General features: G+C 56.3%; 8 protein-coding genes across 8 annotated transcripts; 3 read left to right on the forward strand and 5 right to left on the reverse strand.

Annotated features, from left to right (window-relative positions):
• Positions 1–957: 957 nt before the first annotated feature.
• On the reverse strand, positions 958–3,600 carry P884DRAFT_276199 (uncharacterized protein; the record flags this gene model as incomplete). The annotated part of the gene is made up of 1 exon (XM_069442926.1): positions 958–3,600. One exon carries the CDS (start codon positions 3,598–3,600, stop codon positions 958–960), a length of 2,643 nt encoding a protein of 880 aa, XP_069299309.1.
• A 462-nt stretch (positions 3,601–4,062) lies between these two features.
• On the forward strand, positions 4,063–4,694 carry P884DRAFT_257286 (heat shock factor binding protein 1). The gene is made up of 3 exons (XM_069441138.1): positions 4,063–4,283; positions 4,344–4,446; positions 4,500–4,694. The coding sequence occupies exons 1-3, from the start codon at positions 4,242–4,244 to the stop codon at positions 4,577–4,579; spliced, it is 225 nt and encodes a 74-aa protein (XP_069299310.1). The 5' UTR covers positions 4,063–4,241; the 3' UTR covers positions 4,580–4,694.
• On the reverse strand, positions 4,695–6,148 carry P884DRAFT_220159 (thioredoxin-like protein). The gene is made up of 2 exons (XM_069439442.1): positions 5,421–6,148; positions 4,695–5,369 (listed from the first exon to the last, which is right to left on the reverse strand). Exons 1-2 carry the CDS (start codon positions 5,932–5,934, stop codon positions 4,774–4,776), a joined length of 1,110 nt encoding a protein of 369 aa, XP_069299311.1. The 5' UTR covers positions 5,935–6,148; the 3' UTR covers positions 4,695–4,773.
• Positions 6,149–6,348: 200 nt separating this feature from the next.
• On the forward strand, positions 6,349–7,148 carry P884DRAFT_257288 (40S ribosomal protein uS14). Its single transcript, XM_069441139.1, has 3 exons — positions 6,349–6,539; positions 6,677–6,776; positions 6,885–7,148. The coding sequence occupies exons 1-3, from the start codon at positions 6,478–6,480 to the stop codon at positions 6,891–6,893; spliced, it is 171 nt and encodes a 56-aa protein (XP_069299312.1). The 5' UTR covers positions 6,349–6,477; the 3' UTR covers positions 6,894–7,148.
• A 278-nt stretch (positions 7,149–7,426) lies between these two features.
• On the reverse strand, positions 7,427–9,300 carry P884DRAFT_220163 (elongation factor Tu GTP binding domain-containing protein; the record flags this gene model as incomplete). The annotated part of the gene is made up of 3 exons (XM_069439443.1): positions 7,427–8,983; positions 9,047–9,075; positions 9,132–9,300. 3 exons carry the CDS (start codon positions 9,298–9,300, stop codon positions 7,850–7,852), a joined length of 1,332 nt encoding a protein of 443 aa, XP_069299313.1. The 3' UTR covers positions 7,427–7,849.
• An 826-nt stretch (positions 9,301–10,126) lies between these two features.
• P884DRAFT_276202 (DnaJ domain-containing protein) lies at positions 10,127–11,550 on the reverse strand (the record flags this gene model as incomplete). The annotated part of the gene is made up of 4 exons (XM_069442927.1): positions 10,127–10,420; positions 10,477–11,103; positions 11,200–11,296; positions 11,471–11,550. 4 exons carry the CDS (start codon positions 11,548–11,550, stop codon positions 10,127–10,129), a joined length of 1,098 nt encoding a protein of 365 aa, XP_069299314.1.
• A 2,788-nt stretch (positions 11,551–14,338) lies between these two features.
• On the reverse strand, positions 14,339–16,448 carry P884DRAFT_196039 (ATP-NAD kinase-like domain-containing protein; the record flags this gene model as incomplete). Its single annotated transcript, XM_069437951.1, has 3 exons — positions 14,339–14,784; positions 14,836–16,312; positions 16,368–16,448. 3 exons carry the CDS (start codon positions 16,446–16,448, stop codon positions 14,339–14,341), a joined length of 2,004 nt encoding a protein of 667 aa, XP_069299315.1.
• Positions 16,449–17,362: 914 nt separating this feature from the next.
• P884DRAFT_239759 (Ribokinase-like protein) lies at positions 17,363–19,559 on the forward strand. Its single transcript, XM_069440153.1, has 6 exons — positions 17,363–17,638; positions 17,826–18,240; positions 18,400–18,584; positions 18,679–18,749; positions 18,868–18,955; positions 19,252–19,559. Exons 1-6 carry the CDS (start codon positions 17,589–17,591, stop codon positions 19,397–19,399), a joined length of 957 nt encoding a protein of 318 aa, XP_069299316.1. The 5' UTR covers positions 17,363–17,588; the 3' UTR covers positions 19,400–19,559.
• The last annotated feature ends 4,181 nt before the right edge of the window (positions 19,560–23,740 follow it).

Genomic DNA, 23,740 nt, shown 5'->3' on the forward strand with positions numbered 1-23,740 from the left:
AGAAATACTTACACAAGAAATACTTACACAAGAAATACTTACACAAGAAATACTTACACAAGAAATACTTACACATCTAAAATTTGGGGCGGGGTTGTTGGAATAGCAAAAATACAAAGGAAATCGCCAGCGTTGTGTCGAGAGTCACACGGGATGCTCGTGATGAAGATCATTCGGAGGAACAAACATTCAGGGTCCTCTTGGGCTCGGCCGCTGCGACCCCATTCTCAATCTATCTGATGGCTAGCCGAAAGCCGATCTCGAAAAGTCCTCTTCGCGCGGTTGTGGGGCGCGATCTTGGTCCGGAGATTCGATTTCATTCCACCGAGGCCCGAGTCCGGGTGCGGTGGGAGCCCACAACTTGCATCAACCCGGCGAGCTTCTTCGGACTGCCGATTCTAGCATATGCGTTGAGCCTCTCGGCATCAGATGGTCGCCGTTTTCGAGTAAGGTGCCCCCTGGCTTCTTCCCCCTTCTCCCCCCCAAAAAAAAAAAAAACTTCCACACTCACGCAAAGCGATTGCAGAGAAGCAGCCGTCTTGTCCCTAAACAGAGGAAGGCGGGGGAAAGGAGTTGAATGAGTCTGTGGATATATATGGCCAGGATTTAGGGGGTTGAGCGTCGAATGCGAGAGTACCTGAGCTGGGGCCAAAGCTCCGACAAATCTGGCCCTGGACATGCACCCATGTTGACTTGCAGTTACATGCCGCATACCTATCTAAGGGCTTTAAAGGGTTCTAGTGGCCTTGGTGGACCACCGGCGCTGGGTGGATTAGCGGCCGCCGAGAGAGCAAGGCTCCGTGACCGCATTGTACTATGTAGACTCGCTCTCTGACAATGAGTGTACACAACATTACATCTATATTACTAGTCTAGTTCAGGGACTACTTGTGCTCCATCGCCGCCGTGCCAAACATCCCCCTATCCGGATCGACGCTCAGCTAGCCCTCACGCACTTCAGAGTGGTGGCAGCTCCTCCCGACAGATCGGGCACTGCAGCTTGTACCGGAACCAACCCTCCAGACACTTGGTATGGAAGATATGCCGACACGGCGTGACCATGTACGCCCGTCTCGCGAGGACCCCGGACAGACCCCCCGCCGCCGACGGATCCCTCGCATTGGCTCGCACAACAGGCACCTCCAACACCTCGGTGCAAATCGCGCAATCAATCTCCCTCAGCATCATACCATGCCTCGCCAGCTCCTTGGCCCTCTCCCTCCTCTGCGCCCCAACCTCGCCCGACGACGATCCGGCAGACCAGCTCCTCGTCCTCCCCGCCGTCGCGACAACGGGCGAACCCGCGGCGCTCCCGCTCCCGTCCCCTTCTTCACCACCGTACGGCGATGACAATGAAGCGACCAGCCCGATCGGCAAGCCTCCCGCCTCCACATCACTCTCCCTCAGCACCGGGTGATACTCCCAGACTTCGGGCATCCAACTCTTCGGCAGGCCAAACCTCGGCCCCAGCACGTCCTGCACGGCCAGCGCCACGAGCTGGCACCACACCCACCCGACCAGCACCAGAAACGCCGTCACGTCTGTCTCCACGAACAGGATGTTGTCCTCCCTCAGGTAAAAATACGCAAACGGCGCCAGCCGCAGGACCGACTGACCGACAATGAACCGCCAGGAAAAGGCCCGACGGCTGTTGCGCCAGACGTTGCGCCGGATCTGCGGGATCCAGAGGGACAGGTAGGCAAAGGCGAGGAAGTGGAAGAAGAGCGAGCGGGCACGGGGCGGCCAGGAGAGGGACATGGCTATGAGGAGGAGGACGGCGATCCCCACGAGAACGAAGACGCCTGTTATCGAGGCGAAGGTGCCTACGTACGGGGCTTGGAACGGGGCGGCCGCTGTGGTTGTAGCAGTGGCCGGGGTGGGGAGTGCGGCGGCGCCCCTGGCTGTGTTCTCGGCTATTTCCGCGTCGATGTCTTGGTCGGAAGGGATGATGATGGGCGGCGACGGAGGCCGGGTTGCGGTGTTGGGCGCCGGAGGGGGGACGGTGCCCGGGGTTGTTGCGGTGGTCGACGGCGGGGCGACTGGGGTTGTTCGCGGGTTGGCGGTATCAGCGGCTCGGGCCTGCTCGCGCCTGCGTTCTGGTTCTTGGTGCTTGTATATCTCGGACAAGAACCCTGCCCCAAGTGTCATGGACATGAAGGCGGCAAAGGTGAGTATGAGAGAGGGGAGGAACGTGTTGGATGCGGAGAGGCTCCAGGTTGTCGAGCACGCAAAGATTAGCCCATCTGCCAGGAGCATCACGGCCACCGTGTGGAAGCTGATACGCGCCAGGGTAGAGGGCGTGTTGGACTCCCTCATCTGCACCTTCAACAGCCACAGCTGCGCCATCAAAACAGCAGCGAACGCGAACATCCAGGATTTCGTCCGTGAAAGCAGCACCTCTGACTTTACCCCGACCAGGTGGTTTCCCTCCACCGACGGAAAGAGCGGCGGGCCCTTGGACTCGAGGTAATACCCGCAGTCCGGAGACCAGGCGACGAGCGACATACGCAACTCCGCCTTGCCTCTCGAGGGTGCTCCGGTTGGGAACCGAAGCTCTCTCTCCATCTGGTCTATCAGAGGGACGAACTTGCTGTCAACCCCGTCCTTTCCTATGAAGCGAGGGTCGAGTGGGTGTAGCTGCAGGTACATGACGTACTCGCAGCGCGGCACTGGAACGGATACTTCCTCCTCAACCAAGGGCGTCCATGGGTTGCTCGCGTCGGCGAACCTGCTTTGCTCTTTCCTGCTCAAGACCTCACCCACTGTTCGGTTCAGCAACATCTGGCCCGAGCGATAGAACTCGGGGCTGGGGGCGAGGTGAGGCAGACCGAAAATGCCGGAAAACTTCTCGGATGTCGTGGTGAGGAGGATCGATCCCTGTCTCGGCCAGTGAACACCGTAGAGCTTCACGACAAAGCTGGACGCCGAGTGGTCTTCGTCTTGGATTGTGGCCTCGACCGAGATCGATCGCGCCATGCGCCCTGAGGACGGCCGTTTGTCGCCGCCTTCTTTCTCCTCATACACGGGGTCGCTGGCGTCTTCTGACAGCCGCAACAGGATGGTCCCATGCGAGCCGGTCACGTTCCAGCCCCACGCATCATCGTCGTCAACCCAGTGTACCCCCGGCGCTATCGCGCTCAGGTTATAGCTCCTCGCGTGCTTGGTCACCGAGCCCGGCCGCCGCACCCATTTGCCCTGCACGGTGCCCGTGGCGTTCTGCCAAGTCTTCCACACAGGACCGTGCTCCCACTCGCCAGCCCCTTTCGGCGGCGGATAGGCATGGCGACTCCATTGCCGGCACCGATCCTTGAAGTAGTCGAGATCACCCCACGCATAGCCGTCCGTCTCCCGGAATCCCGTCAAGTTGAGATAGCGCGGTGCCTGCCACGGGGGAGCACCATCCTTTGCTGCGCCCGGAGAGAAGTCGCCCCACTCGGTGCTGTTCAAGATGCTATGAGCGGCCCATAGGCGGCCGAGGCGGGGCGCGCCGAAGAAGGGAGCTGCGATCAGGCCGGGAGCGTCATTTCGTGACATGAGCGTCACCAGGACAAGGAAGAGGAAGAACCAGAGGCGCGCATTTTCGCGTGGCAGCTGGGGCATGATGGACGGGAATATAGACTCATCACTCGGAAATGAAATGTTGATAGTCGATGTCAGGAGAAGATGGTCATGGTGAACTGTCGACGGCAAACGGGGATGAGGTGTCGAGGTGGTGAACCCAGATTTGGAAGCCCGACCGACCACCGAACGACCTCATCAGTGTTTTGCCGATGTGCTCCGCTTTTGACCGAGCGTCGGGGGAAGAGGAATCGCGTAATCAAAGGCCGGCTACTTTCCCATCATCAAGTCGCGTTTGGGTTGTCCCGCATATTGCATGCATCGACCGTTCATGAAGTGGCAGCAAAAGAGGATCGAATGGTCCGGGTCGTTGATTGGGGAGTGATGCGTTGCCGTGGTCTTGGCGTTCAGCGCCACAAGGCACAACGAACGTTCGGTGCCAACGTTGCCTTCGACTTCTTGGCATATTAGTACTGCCCCACAATGGCAACTCCCTTGACCTCGAAACGCTCCGTAAATACACAGCACGACCGTGTGTAGCAGGTTCCCCTTCCTTCCCAGTCTTGTAAGTTAGTGGCAGGAGAGCGAAGGAGTTTGAGGCGGAGAGCAGAGCTCCGTATTACTTAGCACCTGAGACTCCAACATCATCGAGTGTGTCGCATAATTGCAAGGGATCGATCGTCATGGCTTCCAACAACGACTCGAACGCCACACAAAGCGTAAGCGTGAGTAACCCGTCGAGTTAGTTACAACCTCGAGCGTGACTCGCTGACAACGTGCATTAGACGAGCGATGAAGCCCGCGGAGAGCTTACAGCCCAGGTCGACGACCTGTTGAACACACTTTCCAACAAGTTTGCCAGTGTGTCGAGCGAGATCTTTGCTAAGAGTAGGTCCACATGCTAACCCGATGCTACCGACAAAGAAGCTGATCGAAAACAGTGGACGAGATGTCACGCCGTCTCGACAACTTGGAGGCGCAGTTGATGGCAAACAAGGACAAGAACTCCGGGCCAAATTAGACGCCTGAGCAACTGACTTGTTCTGCACGGAAACAGGAATGCGAGTATATGGAGTTTCACATGCGGTTTTCGTGGGCATAATAGCAGAGCTAAGTTGAATGCACGCCATGGAAGCACAAGATCGTATTGTTAGAACCGTCATTATCTGTACATGTTGGCACTCGGAGTCCCGACCAGACCATTCGTCACTTAGCTTACAGCTCCTCCTTCTCGCCATCGGTCGCCTTCTCGACGAACTTGCGGAGGACATTCGTCTTAATCGTCAGCTCGTCCAGCTTGGTCGGCACCAGCCCGCCTTTCTTGATGATGCCCTCCAGGCGCGCGAGCTCCTTGGCCGCATACTCCTCGCTCTTGCTCAGCTTCTCAAACACACGCAAGTAGTACTCGGCATACTTGGCCTGCACCTCGTCTGTGAGGGATTCAGCAACCTTCTTCGCCTCGGCAGCCGCCTCAGCCAGCGCCGTGCCGCCGACCAGCTTAGCAACAATGGTGTCAAGCGCCTCAACCGTGCCAGCGGTGGCATCAAGACCACCACCAGCGACGCGGTGAGTGCCGGTCTTCTCATTCAAGAATGTGACGAACGATTCCTCGGAGCGTGCGCCGTTGTAGTCCTCGGGCGTGGTGCTGCCCGCAGGGAAGAACTTGATGGTCGGGTACCCGCTCACGCCATACTCGGCGGCGGTGCGCTTACCCGTCTCGGCGTCGGCGTCGACTTTGGCAATCACTACATTAGACTCGCTGGCAAAGGTATCGGCAAGCGACTCCCAGGTAGGTGCAAGCCTCTTGCAGTCTGCAGGATGTTAGCCGAACTCTCGACACTCGGACTGAGAGGAGAACCTACGTCCGCACCATGGAGCAGTGAACGCCACCAAAACGTTCTTGTCACCGCCAATCTGGTTCTTGAAGGTGGAATCCGTAAGCATTACCACATTGCTGGGCTTGGCCGCCTTCTTCCTCGGCCGGATGCCCGTCTTCTCCGTGATGAAGCTGGACAGCGACTCCAGGTCCCGCCCGCCATTGTACTCGGTCGGCTTGTCGCTCTTGCCATCGAAGAACTTCAGCGTGGGGAAGCCCTGCACGCCGAACCGCTTGCCGAGATCCCGCTCGGCATCGGCGTCGACCTTGGCGATCTGGACCTTGTCTTTGGCATGCTCGAATGCGAGGGCGAGCTCTTCGTAGACAGGAGCAAGGTTCTTGCAGTGGCCGCACCACGGGGCAAAGAACTCGACGAGTGTTGGCTTGCCGGACTTGAGGACTACCTTGTCGAAGTTGTCGGGGATGAGGTCGAGGACGGCCGACTTGGCGGCAACGACAGCCGTAAGGCCTGCGAGCACGAAGCTCTTGATGAGCACCATGGTGATCTAACCACGGTGAACAATTAGGAGAGCAAGCGGAGTCGGCTCGGACGCGTCGATGACAATTGCGAGAGCAGGGCAAAAAAAACAATAATGAAAAGGAGCAAGTAGAGAGAATAAACAGTGTAGCCGAAGCAACTCTCGGCGTTGCAACAGGCGGCGAAAGGCGATGCTTTGAAATCGCAGCCACCCCTGGGAAAGATGCCACTTTGCGTCCCACCCAACAAGCTGTCAGCAGGAGCTCACCCCTGCCATCGGCAGTTCCAGAGACTTTGCCCGCCAGGCTCTGTTCCCGTCAGTTGAACGATAAGGTCCCCATGAACCGATAACAAGCCACTGGCCACAGCCACATCAGCCACCAACCAACCAAGCCCTCCCGCACAAAAAAGTCTCCGCCAAATTCGACCAGCCTCAAGTTGATTGAAATTTCGGCCGACCATTGCGAGACCGAACGCTTTTCCACGACGACAGCCAAACTCCGCCCAACCCGCAAACCGCAACAGATATTCCTGCTTCCTAAGCAAGAATCTCCCAAACGTCAAAATGGCTCACGAATCCGTCTGGAACTCGCGCCCGCGCAACTACGGCAAGGGCTCCCGCTCTTGGTAGGAACATCACTCGACCCCCGGCAAACCGCTCAGCTTGGCGTGATTGTACAGGAAAAGAGGGAGGAGGAGAAGAGACAGGGAAATGAGGCAGGAGACAGAGATGCTGACGATCGTCGTTTTTTCCTGGATAATAGCCGCGTCTGCAACCACACGGCCGGTCTGATCCGCAAGTACGGCCTCAACATCTGCCGTCAGTGCTTCCGTGAGAAGGCTGCCGACATCGGCTTCGTCAAGGTATGCAACGACCGCAGAATTTTAGGCCGATTACTCCGCATGAACGACATGCCTTTTTTTTTTTTTCCCTCAGAACCATTTGCCTCTAACGACCACACTTTACCACAGTACCGGTAAACGGACCATGACAGCCAGGGGTCGAGTTGCGATGAGTTGATGGGGGGGACGGATGGATGCTATGGTGGAGGATGGACATATCGGTTGCTTTACTACGAACCGATTCCGACGAACACGAACCACGGCAAGTTCTAAACTTGTTTTGCTCGGGGCGCGAGGGAGAAGGGGTAAAGGAACGCCTGCCTTGCTAGGAAACGGATCGGGAAGCCAAATGCCAACTTAGGTATTGATTCCGCGGTTGGGGTCAATGTCGCAAGTTAGCTGGCTTTGGAGTTCATATTGGGGGCTGTCTTCACTTGCATGACTTGGGCCAAAGGGGAATGCAAAAACGGAACCACATATCCATCCTTCCTTCCATCCACCGTCCAACATGGCTCATGGACACTGCTCCTCCAGCTCTTATTTCACGTTTTGAGTGGTGCGCAGTTTTAGACTCCTACACAGCCTGTGATCCACGTTGCAGTGTCTTCTAGGCCCATCAAGTCGACCTCGGGTGAATGAGTGCCTATATATACACAAATATTTTTCCATCTCGCAGTTGCTTGAGCAGCCTCGACTTCCAAGGATAACACATAGATATGACAGAATGTCCCGATTTTATCATCATCGACCTTCATTATTGCCTTATAGATCTCTATACTTACAAGAACAAGACAACGCTAGAAGGGGAGGGGAGATCAGCGAGCCCCCACTGAAGTCAACCCACGCGGGCGGCTCCCAGGATTGGCGCCTCAAAAGAAAAAAATACATCGTAACTAGGTTTTTGTACAGTAGCGAGTTCTTGACCCCGCAAGCGCCAGCCCGCCCATAGCCCCATGGAACAATGAACCCAGAACCCGTTAGGTTATCGTCCTCGCCTGTAAATGCCTATCCATCCTTGTGCAATTTTCACTACCCCCCAGCAACATCACAATCGTACATTGACTGCCGTTACCGTAGCAGGCCGGTCGAAGGCTTTACTCGATAATGCGGGTGATGAGACCAGTGGCAACGGTGCGGCCACCCTCGCGGATGGTGACGCGCATACCGGCCTCGAGAGCGATGGGCTTGTGGATCTCGGCCACCATCTCGACATTGTCACCGGGCATGACCATCTTTGAGTCGGGATCCTCGGTGCCCTCAGGGAAGGTGAGGGTGCAAGCCTCATCGGCGGAGCGGATGAACATCTGGGGGCGATAGTTCTGGTGGAAGCCGGTATGGCGGCCGCCTTCCTCCTTGGTGAGCGCGTAGAGCGAGAGAAGGAACTTCTTGTGGGCGGTGACGGTGCCGGGCGCGGCGACAACCATGCCGCGCTTGATGTCCTCGCGGCGGACGCCGCGGAGGAGGAGGCCGGAGTTGTCACCAGCACGCGACTCGTCGCAAGACTTCTTAAAGGTCTCAATGTCGGTGACCTTGGTCTTGATGATCTCGGTGCCCTTGCCGATGATCTCGACATCAGCATCCCTCTTCAGGACACCACGCTCCACACGGCCCGAGACGACGGTACCGCGCCCACCAATGGAGAAGACGTCCTCGATGGAGAGAAGGAAGGGCTTTTCGGTGTCACGCTCGGGGGTGGGGATCCACTCGTCGACGGCGTTCATGAGCTCGTCGATCTTCTGCTCGCCAATTTCAGGGCGCTTGCCCTCGAGGGCGCAGAGGGCGGAGCCGAGAACGACGGGGGTGTTCTCGCCGTCGAAGCCGTAGGAATTGAGAAGCTCGCGCATCTCCATCTCGACAAGCTCCAACATCTCGGCGTCCTCGATAGCGTCGACCTTGTTGACGAAGACAACGATCTTCTGGACACCGACCTGGCGGGCGAGCAGCAAGTGTTCACGGGTCTGCGGCATCTGACCGTCCGAGGCGGCTACGACAATGATGGCGCCGTCCATGGAGGCGGCACCGGTGATCATGTTCTTGATGTAATCAGCGTGACCCGGGCAGTCGACGTGCGAGTAGTGCCTCTTCTCGGTCGAGTACTCGATGTGGGAGGTCGAGATGGTGATACCACGCTTCCGCTCCTCGGGAGCCTTGTCGATTGAGCCATAGTCGAGGTAGTTCGCCAGGCCCTTCTCGGCTTGCCTCTTGGTGATAGCGGCGGACAGGGTCGTCTGCACGGGTCAGGTCAGCTCTCAATTCGCAGCGGGTTGGCAGGGGCGTTGTTGTAGGCGGACCTTTCCGTGATCGACGTGGCCAATTGTGCCTGGTGCCCAATGTCAGCACGCATTCGAGCATCAATGAGGTGCGACAACAGCATACCGATGTTGACGTGAGGCTTGGTGCGCTCGTAGACGGCGTAGGCGCGGGCAAAGTTGAGCACCGGTGTCCTGGATTCGCGCTGCAGCGAGACCAGAGGGCTCTGGGACTGTCGGAGAGAGAGGCGCGCCGCCCGCAGGAGCGGGGTAAAGGTCCGGAACGAGGCAGGCATCTTGGGAATCGCTCGCAAAAACACCGGGAAGAGAAAGGAGCGGAGATGTGGTGGAATCGACGGTCAACAAGCTGCGCTGTTGAAGGACTCGGAGCGTTCAAGCGGAAAATTTGGCTCGCCAAAAATTCGGCAGCCCGGGCCAGGGGTGAGCACGGATCATCTCGCGTCGCGTGCCGCGCTAACTCCTTGTGCCTTGCTTGCTCAACAGTTCTTGTAGCACCTCCCTCCTTGTCGTCTCCCTTCTGCAACAGCCAGAATAGAGGATGCCCGTTCACTTTACACTACGATATCTATCGAGTTTGGCTATCAGTCTCGTGGTTGAAGCCGATGTAGAATTCTCGTTCCAACGCACTTCCCCCGTCGTCTAAACCGTGAATTGGCTTCGAAACGCACAAACAACAGCAGTTGCACACCAGCCAAGAACAGCCCGAACATCTGCTATTGTATTTATTAGTCTATGTCTCTCAAGCCTACAGGTACCTTTTAAACGTGAACTACAAGCGAGAATTATACGGATCACTTTTTTCCCTCTCAATTGGTCACAGGCCCTAAGTTCATGATCAAACGGAAACTGGCCAAGTGCACCAAAGAGGGCCATGCTTGGAATATCTATACTTTCCTTTCCGCCCGTCCTTCGAGTCCTGAACTGCACCTCCCTTCCCCCCCACTCCGGTTCAATTGCCTGCATTCTCACCACCCTCAATCAACCGGGGAAGGAGGCACATGCTGGAAAAAAAAATACCCAAAAACGCCCCTTCATTACATGACGTGATACGGTTTGCATTGAAAATAACCCCGATCCCTCCGCTTTCCAGAAAGTCCTCACTTAAAGAATTTCCCTCAGCTTCTCCTTCTGCGTCGGACTGAGTGTTATGGGGAATTTGACGTTATACTTGACAACGAAGTTGCCGCGCTGCCCCGGTTTCTTGGAGATGGGCATGCCGAGACCCGGGTACGAGTCCGACGAACCCGGCTGTGTCGGGCCGGCTTTTTCAATGTTGATGTTCTTGCCGTCGATAGTCGTGACGGTGCGCCTCCAGCCGGTGAGGGCCTCTTTGAGGTCGAGATCGACAGTGTGGATGATGTCGTCGCCATCGCGGGTGAAGAGAGGGTGTGGTTTCTGAAGACAAAAAAAGTTAGCTGACGTCTGGGAAGGGAAGCGGGGACAAAACCTACCTCCTCAACAATAAACACTAAATCTTGCTGTCCGCCCTCTTCTTGGTCACCCACACCCTTGAAGCGAATCTTGCTGCCCTTCTTCAGACCAGGCTTGATGGGCACTTCGAGGACCGTATCCGTGGTGATGCGCTTGCCTGTCTCGTCGAACATCTTGCGCTTGATTTTCATCTTCTTGGTAACGCCCGAGAACATGTCCTCGAGGGATATCGGCAGCGGCCGCTCGACGGTCGTCACCTCCGGGGTTGTCGCACGCGCGCCCCGCATGCTCTCGCCAAACGACTCTCGGGCGCGCCGCCTTTCACCCCCAGATGCGCCCGAGGCCGCCGAGGAGGCTGATGGGCGTGGCCCACCGAAAATGTCTTCGAAGAAATCGCCCCCTAGGCCGCTGTCGCGGAAGGTGTTCCGGAAGAGATCGTTGGGGTCGGTGAAGGTGAAGTGGGACGTGAAGGTGCGCGCGCCGCCCGGGCCCGCCCCGGAGAAGAAAGAAGCGAACCCGTCGGGCATGCCACCGGCCGCGCCAGCAAACGGATGCGCGCCGCCGGCACCGGCATCCGGTGGCGGGGCGCCGCCGCGGAGGACAAACTCGAGGCCGAACTGGTCGTATATCTTGCGCTTCTCTGGGTCCTGTTTCGAAGTAGCAAAGGTCAGCAGCCTTAGATAACCACACAAGCAGCAGTTCTCATAGGGCAATGGGACTCAGGATCAGATCGGATGACGTACACTTAGGATCTCGAAAGCTTGTGACACCTCCTTGAACTTCTCGGCTGCTTTATTGTCGCCAGGATTCTTGTCTGGATGCCATTTCAAGGCCGCTTTCCTATGTCAAAAGGTTAGCAGCGCGATTGCTAGTAATGAAGATGGAGTGGGGGCAGCTTCGAGGCACTCAATGCGGCATGCATGCTATACTCGATCCGCCTCCCGCTCGCTCGGCCAACTGCAGCGAGAACTGAGGGGGGAAAAAAGGGTGTCCTGGGAAGTTGGGTTTGCTTACCTGTATGCCTTCTTGATCTCATCTTGGGTAGCGGTTGGGCTAACGTTCAGTAGGTTGTAGAGCTTTGTCTCCTTGACCATCTTGAGTGGTTCTTGGCACTCGGAAGCTCTCTTGTGTAGGGTCGATGGTTGCTCGTCGTTTGTTGGTGGTTGTTGTTGCGGATGTCTAGGAGGAGGTTTAAGGTCGTGCGGAGTGAGCTGACCTACGTCTGTTCTGAATGGTTGGCCGATTGAAGCAGATGCAAGTGAATCGTGACGTTGCTTGTGTGGGGAGAGGAGAAGTAGCGAATCGCGAGACTCGCTTGCTAGAAGGGTCTAGAGGCTTCGTGGGGGGTTCCCAGACTTTACGAGAACGCACTACAATACTGTTACAACACCGTTTGTTGCGGGCTGCGACAGTGCAGAGATGGGATTGGAAAAAGACGCCTCACAGCCGAATTGGAGCCGAGGGTTTGCCAGGTCCTGCGCCCCAGAACTGGAACATTCGAAGCTATCAGCCCACGCCGGTAACTACCTATGACGCAACTGTACGTACAGGAAACCGGGTGATTGCTTTGTAAAATACAGATGCAAACGCAACCTGCACATTTACAATTGGAATGCAATCTTCCTATTCCGGGCCTTCGGCGATAGCATAGACCAACCGGCTTTGTCCCTAGCTCTTTCAGGCCTCAAAGGTCGCCTGTCGTTGTCGTTGTCGTTGTTGTTGTTCTCTTTGCTCCCCACCCCACGGAAAGTGGTAAAAAAGACTTTGGGAAAGAGGCGTGGTGGGTCAGGCTATAACGTTTACCTCCAAGTCAGTCAATCAGTTCCTGCCTCGAGTTTAGATTCAGATTAGCTGGCTGCCAGCTGACAACAAACATGAATTTGCTTGTTTTCCACGGCGCATTTACCAAAATAACACACTCTGCCATACGGCTAAGAGTAAGTACGGTATGTGTGTACCAACATGTCTAAAGGACACGAAGGGTAGGTTACGAAGCTGTTCTTATCAAGCCATAAATTGGCCTCTACTACTGTCGCTCGGTTTCTTCTTGTCTTCCGCCTTCTTGCCCCATCACCTCTGAAGGATAAGACTCGCAAGGCATACTTTCACCGCTAAAGCCACTTCCGTAATCTTGAGGTTCATCACCTCGTCATCAGGCACTCCGTGTGCCTTCCGCAGGCTGGAAATGATGGAAACGAAAGCCGCCTCAAGCGAGCGGCCTTGGCAAGAGCCTCAAAGTGCACTTAATCCTCAGTGTTGAGGGCGTTCTCCGTATGTACAATACACCACGCGTACGCCGGGACGGGACTCAAGCCGTCAACCACTAATTAACCTGCCCTGTCCTGCCGGGTACTTCCCTCTACCTCCCCCGCCAACGCCAACACCAGAGATTCCCAAGGCATAGGTCATTGATTCTTTTTTTGACCTCTTGCTGGCAGTCTATTTCTGGTATTGCCCCAGGCAGGTGTCATGTCCGTTTCAAGCTCTCATCAGTTTGGTGCAAGCTCTCCCTCTACTCTACTCTCCTCTCCCTCCTGTCAAGCTTCTCCCGGGTCTCCATGAAGCAACCCAAGTCCTGTGTTTACAAGGCGAGTGGACTGCCGGCGACACGGGGCCATGGCGTATCCGACTTAGAGAATACATATAACAGATCTGCAGGATCTGGCCCCTAACTTGTTTCCATTCTTTTCCCCGTCCGTGAGCTGTGCTCGGTCGACATCATCTATCATCTGATCAGGGGATTCTTGTCTCCTTGGTTTCCTTCCGTTTACTTCAACCGCTGGTCGGGATCCCTGGTCGCTTTATACTGCTTGTTTATCCCTTGGACACTCGCTGCCTGCTCTCTCCAGAATGGTCAGGTCTCCAGCAAACCGCTTCCTCTACCGTTGTTGTTCCGACGACGCAGGAGCCAAATACCGCTAAGAAGGCATCCGTAGGTAACACAAACACGGATCCGGCGCTCACTGAGCAGGTCAGTTTTTGCCCGGGCATCCTCAACAAGAACACTTCAGGCTAAGGGATGACGACGACGGTGATGTTGACGTTGACGATGATATGATTGACGTGGATGACGACGGAGAGGATGAGGAGTGAGGTCGGTTGAGCCGTGGAGCGAACGTTGATTGGGGTCGTGCGGATGTTGATGGGGACCGGCGAGGCAGAGATCTATTCTGCTTTGGATTTGGATATCACTCTTGATATGGCCTCTGGGCCTCTGCAGTTGACCTGATCTGATGAATTGGGTTTCCGGCCGGGGCGCGGGTATGTAGATGGAGTTCAGAGAACCGGGTCAGACCGAAAGGGGGAGACGAAGAGCCAAGAAGAAAGCTCAGAGAGGGTAAGGAGCGTGTCCGAAGGGTATTGTTCAGATTGTATATGTATACGCTAGGGACCAGGGTTGTATTCGGGCACCAGATGCATCTCTGATCACCACGCAATCTAGAGCTTGTCCTCTTTTTTTTTTTTTTTTTTTTTTTTTTTTTTTTTTTTTTTTTTTTGGGGGGGGGGGGGGGGGGTTTGCTTCGCTGAAGCGAAGCCGAGCGTGCGACAACACATTAGGCTGGGCCCACTCTGCTTCGAGAACACGAGAATAAGTGAACATCAATCAATATTATCCGTGCGTTGTTGATGCATTGCCCTATCTCATCTATTTAGTAGCTGAAATGTAGCAAGTGCCTAACCATGTCTGTACATGACAGAGGGTCTAATGGAAGGTCAAAACCGAATGACTTTTAGCATCTCCCTCAAAGCGACCAGGTCCTCGTGCGGCGTCCCAGATCCCGAAGACTCGCCCGGCCCAACTGACGAAGGAGTTCTCGGCGGTTCGAGCTCCCCGGTAACGCACCGCGACGGTCCAGCGGCTCCCTCCTCCCTGGGGAAGTCCTACTTCTCCCACGTCTTGAATGACTTCTGTCGCTGCCTCGTATTCCACGCTAGCTTCGCGCTGATACTATTGACCCAATCTTCGCTCCTCCGCCCACGCGGCTGGACACAGGCAAAGGGGTACCTGCTCGCGCTGACCGTGACGTAGTCGCCCGGACTGAGCTCGATGCGCTCGCGGCCGTCGAAACTCGCCCAGGAGCTGGTGCGCGCGTCGTAGGGGACGCCGATGCGGAGAACAATCGTATCTGGCAGGATGATGGGCCGAAAGGAGAGTGTGTGCGCGCAGATAGCGGTGACCAGCATGACCGGGTTCTCGGGGTGGCACAGGGAGCCACCCGCGGCAAGGTTGTAGGCAGTTGAACCGGTTGGGGTGCTGACGCAGATGCCGTCGGCGGAGACGGAGGTGAAGTGCTCGTCGTCGCCAAAGATGTCCACGTTGGACATTGCTGGACTAGATTAGCGACATAGTCTGAAAGGATTGGGTCTGTGACACCTACTCGGATTCGGCCCCCGGTCAACGACCACCTCGTTCAGCACGTTGTACGTTCCATCCGGCCGATGAGTGTGCTCATCATCCTTCTCTTCCCCGATCAGCTCCTCGACCAGGTCCCTCAGCGGCTCCTCGTAGTCCTCATCCGCTCCGTTCCCTGCGTGCTGCCGGTCTTGTCTCGGCTTCGAGCGCCTCTTCTGGCTGCGCATAACCGTCGCTTCGAATCTCAACCTCAGGCTGACCGTGACTCCTTCGTTGAAGGCATTCGTCAAAATCTTTTGGTGGTCCTCAAAGTCAAATTTGGTCAGGAACCCAAGACTCCCCAAAGCAAAACTCAGCACCGGCGGGACGATCCGCTGAAACAGCCAGCTGGCGTACAGCACCGTGCCATCCCCGCCCAGGGTGATGACAAAGTCGAACGTGTGCGGCCGGGCCCGGCACGTGTCCCCGTCCCAATACCGCAACCGCTTCGCGATGTCCCAGCTCGCCTCCTCGCTGACCTCGCCCGACGCGACGTAGTCCCGCCTCAACTCTTCCAGCAACCCGGCGACGTCAAACTTCTTGTTCTCCTTCAGCTTCCGGTCCACGTAGATCGTGTACCTGACATCCCTCTGGCGGTCCAGAAGCCAGCGACACAGCTCCCTCGTCTTGCTGATCAACTCAGGGTCGTAGATCTTGGTCAATAAGAAGATGTTCTTAACGCGGAACTTCAGCCGCATCGATCCCAGCCGGCGGCTGAGTTCTCTGACGCCCCAAGCCATCTCGCTCAGCTGCTTCTTAGTGAGCAGCCGCGAGTTGGGCGCGTCGTCAGACACGGACCGGCGGTCGAGCTGCGAAGGCGCGGGCGAGCCGCCAACACTGTCGCCCACCATTGAGCGGCGCCAATGTTTCTCATCGAGCTGCCCGGGCCCGTGAGACGAGGTGTTGCTACTGCCACTCCCACCATCGTCGTAGTTGTCGTCACTTATTGATGATGAGTCCACGTCGCTGGAGGTGAGTGAGCTGCGGAGGACCGTGGCACGGGGATGGTAAGGTTCAACTTCGTCCTCATCTTGGTCTTCCTCTTCTCGTCCCCGTTCCCATTGTTGTTGTTTTTCTTGTGGTGGTGGTGGTGGTGGCGGCGTTGATGGGCGATCTTTCTCCTCTGGCTTGTGGTGATGGACGTGAACTTGATCGTGGCCGTCGAAATGCCCATTCTTCGGGTCCAATGGGCGTTCCAAACCGACCTCGGATGAGATATCGTCCGCCTCGCAGGAAGCAGTACCGTCAAAGCGGTGGTCGACGTGCGTGGTTGTGCCGCGGTGGTTGTGGCGACGGTGATGTGCGGGAAGATGGGCTTTCCATTGGTCGGCCAGGAATTGATGGACGAGGCATTCTGTTTTCTTTGGGGGCGACGGAGGCTCCCGGCGCAGGTGAGGCGGGATGGATTCGTTTGCTACGAGGGAGCTCTTCCGGCGATATGGATTCGACTCATCGAAGACAACCTCAACCATTATCAGCTACAATGCCGCCAAGAGATGCAGAAGTGCAAAAGTTTACCTCGACCGGACTCCGATCATCGTCGCTTGGAGATGAGCGGCCATCCTCGAACGAGACTCGTTTCGGGCTCGGTTTCCCCATCGATGCGGTTGACGAACATATACCCCCCTCGTAATTGAATCGGTTTTACGGTGTCGGTCTTTGTAAGATAATATCGCCGAAAGTCAGCCGAGACCGTTGTAATTGGTGCGTGCCCTGATGATAGCGCGAGAACTGCTGGGTCGACTCATTCCTGCGATGGTGTGGTAATGCAAAATCATAGGCGGCATCTCTCGATCCGTCGATTCCTTTGAGCACTATGTCGTCAGGTACGTACCATGACCGTTGAACTCAGAAGGTGCACTGCGTCATAACTAGCGGGGTAGCGAACTGCAAGATTCCGCACCGGCCCCGCACTCCTTTCTGGAGTCCTTAACGGTTTTGGCTTTCAGTTACCATACCGTACAGAACGTGCGCGTCAATGGGCACGACGGGACGGACAGGAAGCTCTCTCTTGCTGCCTCAGAGGGAATTTGCACCTGGAACCGTTGTTAATAACCGAAATCGTGCGTTTGGCCGAATATTCCGAGTAATACATTCCGGACATTCAGAATCAAGAAACGGCGTGTTTCTTTCATTTTCTGCCCCGACTTGTAAGGTAAAAATATACCAGAGAATTTACGGGTTTGTGGCGACAACTCAAAACAGCCAAGGAAACGAATAAGTTAGAGATCTGAAGGGGCACCTGGAAGTAGTGTAAGCGAAAAACCACGAAAGAAGAACCGCGGAACAAGAGGGTACAAAAAGTTCAGTTTCCCCCTCTCTCCTCCCAAAATAGCGCTCTCTCTTGGTGAAGGTCTAAGCTATCCAGGTACTGCAAAGTTCCACCTTAACCTGGTGCAATATACGGAGTTAAGTACGATTAAACAAGGGGCGACGGTGATGCATCGACGCGTATTTGTATGGCACTACTAGCGACCCCAGGACTTGCTGTACGAGGTTTGGTAAATATCAAGGCACCCACCCGTGCGTGGCCGCACTTTATTTCAGCCAAGTCTACCTCGACGACATCTATCAGTTGAGATTGCCACTGAGCAGTTCCGACTACCATTATTTTACTGTTTACCGAGCGCCTCTCCGACCACTGCTTCCCCGGAGAACCTCGAGGTGACGCAGATATTGAAGAGACCAACTTGGGCGCCACAAGCAGCAGCAGGCCGAGGCGGTGAGACGTGAACGAAAATGAAGCACCTTATCCTCGTGGGCGCGTGCTACCTTGACACGATCCTGACGTGAGTTGCCTTCATCTGAACACACAAGCAAATATACGCGTGCACATCCACGCAACAACAGTCCTACAAACCCACTGCCCCTACCACACCCTGGCGGGAACCGTGGGGAGGATGAGCAGCATGACGATACACGAACATTTAGCATCCCACACAGGAAGTCGGTGCCGCCTCTAACACGCACACGCAGCGTCCCTCACTTCCCGGCCGAGGACTCCAAGTTGCGCGCCACATCGGTACAGGTGCGTCGCGGAGGCAACTGCCCCAACTCGCTCGAGGTCCTGGTCCAGCTGCTGGCCGCCGGTCCGCACCCCGGACTACCGCTCAAGCTGCACCTCGTATCATGCCTGCCCGACGCCGGGGCGGCCGCCACGGCCAAGATTCTGTCTTCGCTCGGCGCCGACAAGGGGGCCGTCGACTGTAGTCATTGCCTCTACCGGGGGGGATACGAGGAGCCAGCGAGCAGTTATGTGATACGCAGCGCCGAGACGGGAAGCCGGACCATTGTGAACTTCAACGACCTTCCCGAGATGACGGCGAGAGAGTTTGAAAAGATCGCCGACACTTTCGTCAAACAAGGGGAGGAGTGTTGGTGGCACTTCGAGGTAAGAGAAGAGGGAAGAAAACAGGGAAAGGGGACCAAAAAAAAAAAAAACAATAGAAAAGAAAAGCAAAGAAGGGAAAAAAAACGTGGCCTGGCCCGCACAATGTCTCGGAGTGCGGGAGATCGCGGCATTTGGCTAACTTGACTGTATGGACTCCAGGGCCGGATCCCAGAGACGACGCTGCAGTGCATCCGATACCTGCGCCGAGTCACACCAAAGAGCACAATCAGCGTCGAGGTTGAGAAGCCGAATCGGGAAGGCCTGGTCGAGCTGGCCGCGGAGGCCGACGTGGTCTTTTACTCGAGAACCTGGGCTGAGGTGAGTCAAACCACCCCGGTTTCTGGGTCACACATCTCGCACGGCGCGATGGGCTGTTTCACGTTCGCGCGGGGCCGCTGCGAGACCCGGGTCGGAAGATGGGCGCGACCTCTGACCAAGCTTCCCAGAGCCGAGGGTACAAGAGTCCCGAGGCCTGTGTCAGGGCCGAAGCGGCGTCATCGAGGGCGTGAGTTGTGTCCTTTCCCCTGCCCGTTTGGAGCCTGGTGCGGCAAAGCTGTTGACACGTCTGTCACAAATGAAAACCTGCGCTGTTGCTGCGTAGCTCCCTCATGTTGTGCACGTGGGGAGAATGGGGAGCCGGGGCGCTCTCGCTTCCAAGTGGCGAGTACATCCACCACCGTGCAGCGCAGTCTGAAGGTCGAGTGCCAGTGATCGAGTAAGTGGTCCCCGTTCATCGCCCAGTCTGGCCGTCCACGGTTGGTGGGGGGAGGAAGGACACAATTCGTGTCTTTCTGCAAGTCAGACGAGGCAAGGGAACAGGACAGAGAGGGAGGACCGCGACAAGTCGGGGGCCGGGGGAGGCGGGGCTTGCAGCCGCCTTCGCATCCCATTTTCTGCGCCCCCATCGGGTTTGTTCTGTTCCCTCCCGCCGACACCCCGAATTCCCTTGCAAGGCCGTTTCGGAGACTCCAACTTTTTACTTGGTGGGCTAACGGTGTATTGTGGTTTCAGCACTATCGGCGCGGGTGATACATTCATCGCTGCAATGCTGTATGGCCTGCATGCTGACGCCTGGAGCCGTGAGACAAAGCTTTCGTTTGGGGTCGAATTGGCCACCAAGAAGGTCCAAAGGGAGGGGTTTGCAGGACTGGTACCCTAAGTGTGTGTGTGTGTGTGTGTGTGTGCACTGCGTAAGGTCGGGCTCTGGCGCATCTTGTCCCAACAGCGAGCGCCTCTCGCGATGACGTCGATGGGATCCTATTTCGCAGCTGAACGAGTCAACAATGCGAAGAGAGGCAAGGTGTCGGAATCAGCCAGGTCGCGCGAGGGAGCGCGCGCCGCCTGTGAAGGGCGCGAAAGGGGTAAAATAGGGGGGCAATGCTGACGGGCATTCTCGTGATCAAACTCCGGGAAGCGACCCCGCCGCAGAATCCCATAACGTTAGTGTGCAGAGTAGTGCCGAGATGACCAAAAAGACACATTCAAGCCCCAGCGCCGACAGAGAAGATAATCCGAGAATCACCCGCCGATGAATGAGGCAGGAGACGGCGCTGAGGCGCGCCGCGGAAAAGGCGGTGAAATTACACTAGTCAGGTCGTGTGAGCGAGGTGCTTCGTAGTTTGAGGGAAGTGGGGGTGCTCGCCTGGGCACTGACCCCGCGAGCGCTCATCCTGCATAAAATTTGGTGGTTCCTCGGGGGGCGGCGCCCGACGCGCAGGCCAGTGCAGGCCAGCCCCAGGACAAGCCAAGGCTTTTTCAGGCTTTCCAGGTCGTAACGAACGTTGGACCCCACCCGCCTTCCCAACCAGGGCAGCGAGCGGACATACATATTAAATACACTAGCTCCACAAAACGCCAGGTCTTACTGCAAGGACACAAGGTAAGGTAGGTAATTATGAACATGCGTACATAGTAAGGTACTGTACATAGCGTACTTGCATGTACCTCAGGTAATGAGCACACTGGCTTGTGGGGTTCGGCAGCAGCCCGACCCACGCTGCTTTAGAGGCGACGTGACGAGTACGGATTACGGATTACACTAGTCCTACTAGTGCGTGCGTGGCTCTCGCACATTTCCAAAATGCCTACCTACGTAGTGTTGTAGTATGACTTGGCGGGAAGCGAGCAGGTGCCGACACCACCGCTATGCGAAAAGTCGACCCGAAAGCCGTGTCTGCGGCACCTGCCAGCAGCCTGGGTCAATGCATCAACAAAAAGCCGACACACAGAGGAGGAACAAACGAAACCGGAAAGGAGGTGCGACGCCTAGGTTTTGATACGACCCGTCGCATGTAACGTGGCTAGCCAGCCGAGGCTCTCCTTCGCACTAGAAGGGGTGGTTCACTAAAAAAAAAAAAGCGCGCAGGCAAGGGGAGAAAGGGTTTTGTGCTGACGAAGGCGCGGCAGGAAGAGAGAAGACACACTCAGGCGCGGGCCGGATCGACAGCGCGAGGCCAACAATCTCGGTGAAATGAACTCGCACCGGCGCTTTCCGATGGGGGACGGAGTCGAGGGTCCAACCCAAGTAGTGCGCTGCCGGCGGTCTCGGCATGCGTCCGGTTTGTCCTGTCTGGTTGTAGCACGCCTGGTGCGCGCGCCCGGAAGATGCGGAAGGTCGAAAGTGAGCGGCAGCAACGGCGCGCTGGCGATCGTACGTACTACGTACATCGTGTTGGTGGGTTCACCCAAGGATTGTTTCTGGCAATGATGCGACAGTCTGGCGCCGTGTTCGAGTCGGTCGGTCAGAACTGGCCGGCCGCCGAGCAGGAGCACCCCATTTCTGCGTGCTGAGGATGGATTTGCGTAGAACAGGCTAGCGTTGGAGTGGAACTGTCGCAAGATTCTGGGAGGGTGGATGGTGTGGGTGGGCAAATGAGCTGATTGTTCATGGATGAATCTCGCCGTGCGCGGTTCCGGGGTGTAGACAGGACCTACCAAGTCGTGGAGTACTACGTATACGGATCGCTAAAGGTCCAGAGTTGCAGTGTAGCACACAAGTATGGAGCGGGAGGTTGTTCCTGTGGGCAAAGATGCTGTGCAAGTCCACAGGCGCCTTCATCCCTGTACGGGTAATCCGTACACTAGTGTACACTACGCCGCATTGGGCTGTCTTGGGAGAAAGGGGAGGGGGGGAATGACGGCTGGGCCGAGTGCACTGGCAGCGTACTGCGTTAACTACTACACTAGTGTAGTAAGGTAATAAAAAAAGTACCTTACACTCTAGTGTACGCCGTGCTCTCCGTACCCCCATCTCATTCGCGGCCCTGTCGCGACCCGCAATGCGTACTGTCTCGTCAAGTCCCCACACGCCAACCTGGGCGCTCGGTGTTTGGCATTCCTGAGCGGAGCAAGACGTAGTGGCTAACGTAACTTGCTGGTAACGTTATTGTATTCCGTACACTACTCCGTCCACCAACTACCTGCAGTAGTTACAGAGTCCGTCGCTACCATAGCAGGTACCTAGTTTACGTAGTTGACAGGGGTTGTCTCGGGTCGTCTCTGTCGGGGTTGCGTCCGAGTCTCTGATCCTCTGGTCACCGTACACTACCTTGTGAGAGTTGCAGCTGACAGATAGTTAGTTACGTTCTCGACATCTGCAAGCCTCAAGGTTGCCCTCCGTGACGAACTGGTGGTGTTAGGCAACCCTCAACCTCTGTCGCATTTGACTCTGATGCCTGACCCCTTGTGAACACCGGCCCAGTGCGGTGAGAGCAGCACCATGGCTCACGGGACCTGCCGGAATCTGAACCGCTCGCCGCCTCCCCATGGCCAGCCCCATGCATGTTTGTTGGAGGGTCTGCTGCAGAGAAAGCAAAGGCTGGAACATCGTGGCGTTTGTGAAATTCATGCCTTGCTGCTGCTGCGAAGGGAGTTCACGGCCGAGCCAGGCCAAGAGAGGTTACTATGTACACTAGTAATCAGCGATTGGGTGGAACTGTCACCGAAGGGGCCCAGTTGCCTTTTGCTGCGTCCGGCCATCATGTGGGACCCTGGGCTTGTCTCGCCCGCCCCTTCGGCAGCTTCCACAGGATGCTATGTGCTTATTGTGCACCCCGTTTGGGAAGGTCTTGGCGGCCAGCGTTCCCCTGACCCGTCGGTGCTGCAGGGGAGCCGCCCCCAGGGACCTCTTTGTGAGATTCCCCATCGGCCAGACACCGAAAGTCAGAGCCGTGCTTGTGCGCTAAATTTTTAATTTTTTTTTTTTTTTCGGTGTATGAGTAGTGTAGCGTATTGTAGTGTACGGACTACTCCGTGAGCTGATGTCCGCAGGATTGTGCACGTAGTGTAATCTGTACATACACCATAGTGCACTAGTGTAGTGTTCACTACTGTAGCGCATCTCGAAACTGTAGCGAGACCATCAAGTAACCCGTACTTGCTTCCGTACTTGGTAGGCATCGATCATCACGGCTCGGCCAGTGCCCAGCTGCAACGTGACTGTCACAGCTCGTTGGTCAGCTTCGCATGTCTGCAAGATGACGGAAAATTGTCGGCACATTTATCGCTGCAAGTGAACCGCAGAGACACCATAGAAATGCGTAAGACTTGGAATCGCAGCCACTTCTTGCTTCGTGTTGAGCTGCAGTGTTCAGGCTCGTTTGCTTTGTAGTACGCACCTCCCTCCACGGCAACGTTATTCCGGATGAAGCACAGGTTCGTTTGCCGACCCTCGCTGGTCATAACTACATGGGGAAATGGGGGATGCCAAGGCCGACCATTAATCGTACTGTGTACATAGAGAAGAGAAGAGAGGGGTTGTGGGTTTGAAGACGTTTTCGAACGCGCCGCCTTTTTTCTGCAGTCCAAACTTGGAGCCTGCGGCGATACGCCTCCTCGGCCCTCTGTGGGGGACGCTCCAGGGAGACCCAGGCCGGCCGGAGCATTGCCGTTGTGTGTCGCAGTACGAAGGACTGTACGTGTACATACAGGCATTGTCTTGTCCACTAATAGTACACAGTACCAAGAAGGCTGCGCATTGACGAGGCGCCTGAGCGGGTGGATGCTGACGCCAGCAAGTTATGGATGCCGCCCTTGCGGATCCGAGCACAGAAATAGGTCCAGGCCATAGCCGGGATGGAAGCTTGGCGGGCTCTGAGGAAAAAAAAAAAAAATGCATGCATTTGTTTCTGAGTCCCACCCTTTAGTTACAGCCAATGACGAGCCAGAGACGGTGTTTGAACTCGCAAGGCAAGAAAGACGTGGGGAAGGTGCGATCTGATCAGGGATTTGTGGGTCCTACACTAGGCGTGGCGCGCATGGGGGTCGGGAACTCTTCCAGGTTGCAGTTTCTGCCGCCGCAAAGCAACCTCCGTCGTGACCGAACATCCGTGGATGCGGGTGGAAACGCCCTTAGCGTGGTGATCCGGAGGAGCAGGTATGCTCTTCCAAGCGAACTGCGCACGGTACCATTCCATCCGGCAATCTATCACAGTACGGAAAAACTACACTGCAATTCGGCGCAATCCGGATGCTGGCATTCCTCTGCGCAGCAAGCAGTCAT

Source organism: Thermothelomyces heterothallicus (assembly GCF_042370625.1).
Source record: "Thermothelomyces heterothallicus CBS 202.75 unplaced genomic scaffold P884_scaffold_6, whole genome shotgun sequence".
In the NCBI taxonomy this organism is placed as follows: Eukaryota; Fungi; Ascomycota; class Sordariomycetes; order Sordariales; family Chaetomiaceae; genus Thermothelomyces; species Thermothelomyces heterothallicus.